Source organism: Gossypium hirsutum, chromosome D11, assembly GCF_007990345.1.
Source record: "Gossypium hirsutum isolate 1008001.06 chromosome D11, Gossypium_hirsutum_v2.1, whole genome shotgun sequence".
NCBI lineage: Eukaryota > Viridiplantae > Streptophyta > Magnoliopsida > Malvales > Malvaceae > Gossypium > Gossypium hirsutum.
The window spans coordinates 71,609,376-71,619,402 of record NC_053447.1 but is presented as its reverse complement, the minus strand read 5'-3'; the positions used below and the strand labels follow the sequence as shown (position 1 = coordinate 71,619,402).

At 28.7% G+C, this 10,027-nt stretch overlaps 1 protein-coding gene across 1 annotated transcript; it reads left to right on the top strand.

Moving 5' to 3' along the window:
• Positions 1-3,798: 3,798 nt before the first annotated feature.
• LOC107934579 (disease resistance protein RGA2) lies at positions 3,799-7,176 on the top strand. Its single transcript, XM_016867040.1, has 2 exons — positions 3,799-4,332; positions 5,965-7,176. Exons 1-2 carry the CDS (start codon positions 3,799-3,801, stop codon positions 7,174-7,176), a joined length of 1,746 nt encoding a protein of 581 aa, XP_016722529.1.
• The last annotated feature ends 2,851 nt before the right edge of the window (positions 7,177-10,027 follow it).

The following is a 10,027-nucleotide window of genomic DNA, read 5'->3' as shown; positions in this document are numbered from 1 at the left end:
TGTAAATTTCCATATGTACCACACCATTTAGTTCATCAATCTTTTCATTAAGTCATGATTCATTCCATTTGCATACTTACCATTCTGTTCCCTTTTATTTCCCGTTGAACCATTTAGAATTACATCAGATACATGGGAAAGCTCACACGAAGTGTACCTTTATATATAACTGTAACATTTCCTTTACATCAATGTTCACATTAGCTGTGAAATAGGCCTGCTCACATGAGCTGTGGGACAGAATGTAAGCTACACGATGCTGCTCACACAAGCTGTGGAGAATCTGCGACAAATGCATGACTTCAGTCATCGGTAGGACATTCAAGACCAGCACCCGAAACATGAAGTCCCTAATGACATGTCATTTATATCCTAAGATTTCCTAAGGTTCAACCGAGACTCGATATTTGTCAATACATCATAGCATTGATACATTTGTATATATATAAGTTCATTTATATCAAAATTAACATAATGAACATTCAATTTAACTAACATAAAAGCAGTTACAGTTTATACGAACTTACCTCGATAACTAGGGTGTAGTAGTTAAATCAAACTAATTCGAAGTTTTAGCTTTTCCTCATTCTAAGTTCAAACGTGGTTTATCTTGATCTAATTAGATCATTTCAATCAATCAAGTACTTATAGAATTTAATTTAATCCATATTTCATATTTATGCAAAATTACCAATTTACCGCTAACATTCATAAAAAAAATCTATAAATTTACACCTTTAACAAATTAATCCCTATTTCTAAAATTCATCAAAAATAACTTAACAAAACTCATTCAAAAGCATTCATGTTAAGTCCCTCAACCTTTAACAGTATTGCAAATTAACCCCTGAGATAGTAAGATTAAGCTAAAACGAACTCAGAAACATAAAAATCATTAAAAATAGGATGAAAAAAACATACCATGCACTAGGACAAAGCCAAAAGAATGCTCCAAGCTTTGTTTAATGGTGTTTGAGGTTAGAAAAGATAAAATGAGAAAGATGATAGTTTTTCTCATCTTTTAATTAACTAATATCTTAACTTAATTATTAATTTACTTAATTAACCTTTTAAAACCATTAAATTATCAATAAAACCTATCCATAACTATTCACTAACTCATTAAATGGTATATTTACCCTTCAAGTCCTTTAACTTTCATTTCCATAGCCATTTGACCCCTTTAATAGAACTTAATTTTTACACTTTTTGCGATTTAGTCCTTTTTACTTGATTAACCATTTAAACATCAAAATTTCTCAACAAAATTTTAATACAACCCTAATATAATTCCATAAATATTAAAATAATAAAAAAATAACTCACTCATCAAAATTGTGGTCCCGAAACCACTATTTTTTATATTACTGAAAACGGGTTGTTACATATTTTATCTCACAGTCACCATTGTGTCTTCTTAATGATTAATATGATCCCTATCAACAAATGATTGTGATAAATTGGTCATTCGAGAACAAGTAACCCGTGGCCACATTTCATATTTATCAATCCACACAATGCTAATGAAAGGATATCATTAACTCTTTAGTTTAGCTATGAATTCCACTATTGCTAGTAAAGCCGTGTCATACACAAGTCATGTACCCAACATATCAGTTATGGGCTCGATCATCTTTAAAACATAAGCCTCCACTTATATCAAAGCACATGAGTTGCACACGCATGGTTAGTGACTAACTCAAGATTTAGGTAAATCACACTATGAACGTCACAAGTGAATTAATTCACAAACGGATTCAAAATTAATTCATCTTGGTTCAGTCCAATGTATCATTCTACCAATGAATACATCTATGTCTCTACTCCTGGAGTCAACTACTCCGATAGCCAAGACTAGTCATTTCCCTAATTGGAATTGTAAACGACATAATAATCCTTCTCAGTATTTGAATCAATTGTCCACTTTGATTCTTGTATGGGATTACAAACTCATTTAGATTATCTATTAAAGTAAGTTGTATTTCTCACAATGTAAATGTTCTTTACAATGTCATTTATCTTCAATTTGAACTTTAGACAATCAATGAGCTAATATTTGCTTGTCACGATTTCACTATTCATGCAAAATATAAAAGACATAATAATGAAATGTGAAATTAACTTTATTTATTTATTCATCGTTCAAATAAATATAAAATAGTTACATGTTTACTACAATATCATTAATGACTTTTATGAAATAGATGAACCCCAAATAGTATCCCAGATCCTATATTTTTTGGAAACGAAGTGTGTCCCTAATTATCCTTCCCAAACCCTCCCCAACTACACTTGAAAAGAATTCTTTTTCAATAATACAAGAATAAATTTGATCTGTTTAATAATGAAGAGACTAATTTGATACAGTCTATAATATAGGGACTTCCTAAATACTTTAACCCTTATAAGTTGACCCTATTTCACTATTCATTTAATATTAAAAATTAATATTTTAATAATATTTACACATTTTTATAATTAAATATAAATAAATTTTTTTTAATTAATAAAGAGTAAATCAAGTTTATTAAGTTTGCCCAAAGCAAATAATAATAATAATAATAATAATAATAATAATAATAATAATAATAATAATAATATCTTATCAAAGAATAACCTTCAATCTGACCAAATTGAATGGGTTACATTACTATTGGACAAATGTAAAAATCAAGCAAGTAATTATATTTTTATTGTGTCAAATAATAAAATTTATTTTTCAATTTATGTCTAAATAAGTTTTTTTATAGTTTTATTTGTATTTAGATAAGTTTATGGTTTTCTTTGGATGTATAATTGGATCAATTCTAGTGAAATTAAAAATAACGTTGTTGGTGAGAGATTAGTTATTGTAATAGTGAGATTGAATACCGTAGTGGTGTGATAATAATCAATGTTGGATATATATTTGGATTCAATAACAATTGTAGTAGTGAGGTGAGGTTGAAAATGGATAAAAACACCTCTTCGATCCCTCTTTAATTCAATATTTTGCAAATTGGCCCTTCTAAAAAAATGGAGCAATTTAATCCCTATCAATTTGATTAATTATATAATGTGTAAATGTTGCAATTTGATTTTGTTAAACTAGAACTAAATTGGCAGAATGTGTAAATTTTTAGGGCTAAAGTTGTTATTATACCAATAAAAATATGTACAGATGACAAAAATATTAATGTTGTGATTAATTATCCTTAGTTGCTCAATTTCGAAATTAACAATGATAAAATTGCTCTAAATTTTTTAGAAGGACCAATTTGCTTGATATCAAAATTGAAAGGGACTAGAGAGGTGTTTTCACCTTAAATTGATTATTAAGGATGTTAAATTATATTTGTAAAATGGAAGATTATATTTAACATTAAATAATATAATATATACTAAATTTGCAATCATAGTAAACAAAAAAATTTATTAATAAATATATTTTTTATTAATTTTTGATTTATTATTACATATCTACTTATTTAGATTTAATTCATATAAAATTTGATTATGAAAATTATATATTTTTTGAAATTATTATAAACTCAAAGTTCTATATTTTATATAAATGAAAATAATAAAATATAATAAAATTATTTATATTAAATAATAATTAAAAGTATATTTATGATAATAAATTTACATGTATTTAATATATCATTATATAAATATTAATTTGTAATATATTTAATTTGTAATATAATTTTTGAAGACATAATAAGTCAAGATTTCAGCTATGAAACTTGGGATTTGATAATTGCAAATTGTAGATGCTTGCGTGTATTGAAATTGACTAATTTGTTAGGTATTCAGATGATTTCACCCTCCATTTACAAGTTGAAACATTTGAGGTACCTTGATCTTTCTTACAACGAAGATCTTAAGATTCTCCCAAAGAGTATTTGCAAGATTCAGAATTTGCTAGCGCTGAAACTTGACTGCTGTATTGAGCTTAAAGAATTGCCAAAGAAGATTGAAAAATTGGTGAATCTTACCCATCTTGCGTGTGAACATTGTAGTAGTTTAACTCATATGCCACGTGGAATAGGGAAGCTGACTTCACTTGAGATGTTAAGCATGTTTGTAGTGGATAAAGATGGGTCCCATGGTGGTGCAGATCTAAGTGAATTGAGACTGCTTAACAACATAAGGGGAGAGTTAATAATAACAAATTTGGCATTCGTAAAAAATGCAAAAGAAAAGTTTAAGGCTTCTAATTTGAAAGAGAAGCAACATCTGAGATTGTTGGTTTTACAATGGAATGATGATGATGGTGGTGGTGATGATAAATCACTTGAAGTCCAACCCCATCCTAATCTCAAGGAGCTCTGTATTCGAGGATGGAGGGTTGATGCCAAGTTTCCAAGTTGGCTTTCTTTGCTCACAAATCTCTTTCATATGATTTTCGGCTTGCTCAATTTCTTGATGTTGATAATGTTCTTTTTGAAACAAATTGTGCTAGCATTGTCAACCACTTTAGTTTTTACAGTGAGGACATAATGATCCTTGATCACTACATCAAGGAGCTCACAAGATGCTTGATTCTTTTGTTTCTCCGAGGTCAACTGGGTGAAACGTGGTTGTAACAAATTAGCCGATTCTCTTTATAATTGGGCTCTTTCCAAGTGTTGTAATTTATCTTTTGAGATGGATTATCCTAGCGGTATCCATAACATTGTAATTTATGATGCAACTTAAAATGAGATAGTGACCTCTGGGTCGTTTTTTTATATATATAAAAAATCATTATTAAATATATTAAATTAAAAATGCATATATATGTAAAATAAATAACTAAGAATATATTTAAAAATAAAATATCTTAAATAAGCAAACCAAAATCATCCAACTCACAATCAACAATTTTATGTGCATTAAAATAATTAAATAGATATGAGCAGTGGAAGCAATCTTCATGATGGTATAAGTAATGATTTTTCCTTCAATTCCAATCAAATACATTCCCATGGAGCTGACATAAACCCAATATCTCTCCACATGTTGTGTCCAAAACGAAATTAGTTTTTCCTTTCTAGGCAATAGTAACCGAGCTAAAAAAAAACTTTTAGTTCCGAATTAAATTATATATTTTTATAGTAGTATATCTTTATAATTTTTATAAAGTTAAATTAATTTTTATAATTTTTTTAGAGAATTATATTATAATTTTATCATTATTAATTTAAAAGTTTATAAATTATAAAACGTCTAAATTAAAAATTTACCATTTTAGGAATCTAGGCTTCGCCAATAATAGGCAACTTGTCAAGAATGACCATCCAAGCTATGACAATGTTTTGAGACGTGTCAAATCAACCTCTTACATTTTACTTTGATATATTGCATAGACAAACGATTATATTAATCCAATGTAAATATATATATGCATGCATTTTTTTACATGTGTACAGTTGAATCAGAATTTAAGTTTCACGTGTATATATATGACCCACAATACAAGTTTTATGTGGAAATTATACCACATCAAAATTTATGTATCAAATTACTCATTGAACTAAAATTCATGTATAAATTTAAATTTTTCCCTAATAATAAACAAATCAAAAGCTTCTATCCTTTCTTAATAAATGTATGTATATTTAAAAGAAAAATAAAATGCTACTACTATTAATAACAAATATGTCTTGACTTGCAAGGAACGGTGGTTAAAATTCTTGTCAATGCTTGTTTGACACGGATTCAAATAATATTACCTCCATCCCCACTCTTAATATTATATAAAAAATTAATAGCAAATATAATTAACATACCCATTAATATAAAAAAAAATTAATAGCAAGTAAGTGGGAAGAAGGTTTAGAAAGACTTCAATCAAAACACCTTGGATTCCATGGGATGTCTCCTTTTTCTCTTTTCTTTCATAGCTTTTTCATTCATTTCAATTATTTTATTTGTACGGCTCCACATTGTGCAGGGCATTGAGAAATTTCTCATCATCCCAACTTTCTCTCCATTCAGAAATTTGTGTCAAACAGTAAACATGGAGGGACAATTTCCTTAGCCATAAGGACGATAGCTGGTACATTATCTTTGAAGAAAACTGCAAATGAGTGGCATTCTTTCAAAGAAAATGAACTTGCTAAAATATCACAAATTGAAGGAGAACTTCTACCTATACTGAAATTGAGTTATGATCATCTCCCGTCTCATTTGAAGCATTGCTTTGCTTATTGCCGATTGTATCCAAAAGATTACAGAATTGAAGTACAAGCGCTTGTTCAATTTTGGATTGCACAGGGTTTCATAAAGCAATTGAATCAAAGTCAATCTCTCGAGGAGATCGGGTTTGGGTATTTTAAAGCTTTAGTTGAAAGAAGTTTCTTTCAAGAGGTAGAAGGAGACTTGATGGAAGAAATGAGATGTAAAATGCATGATTTAATGCATGATCTAGCTGAATCAGTAGCAGGGATGGAGAGTAGTATTGTCGATTCAAATAAAATTGCAAGTGATGTTGGTGAAAAATGTCGCCACATATCAATTAAACCTTCATTAATTCCTTTGTTTAAGGGAAAGAAGTTGCGAACCTTGTTACATTTTCAACACGGATTAAGTCAAGATTTCAGTTATGAAACTTGGGATTTGATAATTGCAAATTGTAGATGCTTGCGTGTATTGAAATTGAATTCTATGGGTATTCAAAAGATTTCACCCTCCATTTGTAAGTTGAAACATTTGTGGTACCTTGATCTTTCTTCCCATGGCAATATTAAGATTCTCCCGAAGAGTATTTGCGAGATTCAGAATTTGCTAGCGCTGAAACTTGACTTTTGTTATCGGCTTCAAGAATTGCCAAACAAAATTGAAAAATTGGTGAATCTTTCCCATCTTGGGTGTGAAGAATGTGATGACTTAACTCATATGCCACGTGGAATAGGGAAGCTGACTTCACTTGAAACGTTAAGCAGGTTTGTAGTGGATAAAGATGGGTCCCATGGCGGTGCAGATCTAAGTGAATTGAGACTGCTTAACAACTTAAGGGGAGAGTTAAGAATAACAAATTTGGGATTCGTAAAAAATGCAAAAGAGAAGTTTAAGGCTGCTAATTTGAAAGAGAAGCAACATTTGAGATCGTTGCTTTTAGAATGGAATGTTGATGAAGATGATGATGAGAAGTCACTTGAAGATCTCCAGCCCCATCCTAATCTCAAGAAGCTCTGGATTCGAGGATGAAGGGGTGATGCCAAGTTTCCAATTTGGCTTTCTTTGCTCACAAATCTCGTTTCTATGACAATACATCGGGGTAATTTCAAACAAATCCCATCCTTTGCGCAATTTCCTTGTCTTGAAAGGCTGCGGATAAATGATTGTACTAAGCTGGAGTACATGGATGATAATAGCCCAAAAGGAAGTCAAGGAGAACCACAATCATTCTTCCCATCACTTAAGCATCTTTCGCTCTTGTACTCAAACACATTTATGTTTTTTTCCGGTTCCAAACAGTATTCAAATGAAGGAATGCCCTGCAAGACATTTGTTATATCATATATCCTCCTCTTCTGCACCTGTTACAACATTTACAGGGAAAAATAAAGGACAAAAGAACCCTTTAAGTAACATGAAAAAAATACTCAACAAACACCCAATGATACATAAGCTCACTAGTATGTCATTACCTCCAATGTTTCTGCAGCCTTATTTAGGTCAAGGATACCATCTTCAGCATGCTTCATCAGATTGACAAACTTTTTCGTCAACAGACCTAAAAATGGTGACTGCATTTTTGTCGTTCTCACCATCCATAGCAGGTTAAGGAGCTAAAACAGACTATGTTAAAAGAAAAAAGAATGGTGTTTTCATTGAAACTCTCAAAACATAAACATATTAAGAAGTCAACGAAGAGCTACCTACTTTTTAAAAGAAACTGTCGGTGGTCGATGGTGTTTTCAAATGATGATAGGCACCGTCATCTATCCATCACAACTTGTGAAGACAATAAAAATACTCACAAATAAATCTGTAAACTGAAAAGAGAAGACACATGGAGTGAATAAGAAGAAGAAAGAAAAATAGGTTTTATGAGTAGAAAAACAAAGGCGGGTGGTAGCTAACCTGTTTTGCCCCTAAGTAATTTTTTAAACTATACAGATCAAATCGAATTATAATTATATGTTTGTGTATTTAAATCAAATTGGATTGCATTAAAAAATGATTTATCTAAAGTTAGATTAAATTAATGAAAATTTGAAAAAGAAAAAAAATTTCTCGAGAAACATTACATGGAAATGTAACTTTTTTAATCTCTAAAATTGTATTGCTAAGTGACCTTAATCGAAAATGCAAGAATTGAAGAAACAAGGTTTATATTCTACTATAAAAATTCTGAAAAAAATTTAACCTTAATATATGGAAAAATAATTTCTATTAATCACACAATTATCTAGAAATTACAAACATTTAGATTTTGTTCACATATTAATTGTCTTTTTTTTTTCTTTTTATTTCCCCCTATTTACTATAACTAAATTAAAATCCCCCAAGTCCTATATTTTTTTTTGTAAGTTTAGAATTTAGTTTGTATATTTTTATTTTTAAGAATTTAGTCCTTATATTTTTTAAATTTCAAAATTCAAGTCCAACTGTTAATACTGTTAAAATTATTTTATTAAATTCAGGTTCATTAAAATGACATATTCTCAGTTACATGGCTACCAAGTAATTAAATTTTTTTTTTATTTTAAACTGTCACACTAACAAATTCAACAAAAAAAATTAACAGTATTAACAATTTGACTTGAAACTTAAACTCTGAAAAGTAGAAGAATTAAATTCCTATAAATATAAGTATAAAGACTAAGTTTCAAATTTATAGTGAATATAAGTATTTCATTTTTGTAGCTGTCAATTTAGGTTTTAAATTTCTGTTCTTATTTTATTACGTGGACTATCATTTAATTTAAGGGCTTCACGCAATACCCATTGAGCAATTCCAAGAGTAATGAATGCTTAGCTTAGCTTCATTCAATTACCCTGCAACAATTACAACCCTTTTTAGCTTCTTACAAAACATCTATACCCTTCTTTTATCTCCCACTAATTTACCAACTTTATTTTCGTTGTGCATTAGTTTCTATATTGAAGAATAAATTTTCAGTCTTGTGAGGTATTTTCAATTTTTGTTACAATATAATTTGGAACTCACACACTTCGTACACATTTACTTAAAGTATAAAAAAGGCAAAACCGACAAATCAATCGGATAAATACCCTTGACTAATGGATCATAGGGCAAAGTCGACTAGCGCGAGATTTGTAGGAACATGTAGTTACATTATAGCGGTTTAGTTGCGAACAGGCATGATTAAAAATAAATTGTGACTTTTATCGAAGTATACAATTTTTTTTAATTGTGATTTTCTTTTCATAGCATGAGTTAGACGATAGTTTGAATATTTTAGCCATTTTACTTGAACTTATTATAAATTTAATATTCATAAGTGTCCAAGTCTATTTTTAATTTTTATTTTATATTTTTTTTCTTTCTCATATATATTGATTATAGATTCGCTCATGATATTGCTTCAATAGAAGGAACTCCTAAAAGCTTGAAAAAATTAGTGAGAGCTTACCCCTATATATTTATAAAAGAAAATATGAACATAAAAATATCTAAAATTTTAAAATTTAAACAATCCCAAAAAAAAAACAAAAATTAAAGAGAATATGAAAACTATTAATACGTGCTAACCAAATTAAATAAATATGAAACTAAATTCAAATACTGATGTTGTCCTGGTCAAGGTTTTAATTTTAATAAAACTATAAAAATAAAACTATTAATGTTAAGATGACTATATATAAAATTTTAATAAAAATATAAAATTATTAAATATTAATTTAAAAATAATATAAATACATTTTAATTTTTTTAAAAATAGAATGAGTGGATTTAAAATGAGTTTGAGTTAGCAGTTTACGAACAGACTTTTTAAGTTTATATTTTGGACGAGGCCGAACTTAAACAAATATGAAATAAAATATAAATATTTTGATTTTTTTAAAAATTTTCTATTATATTTAACTT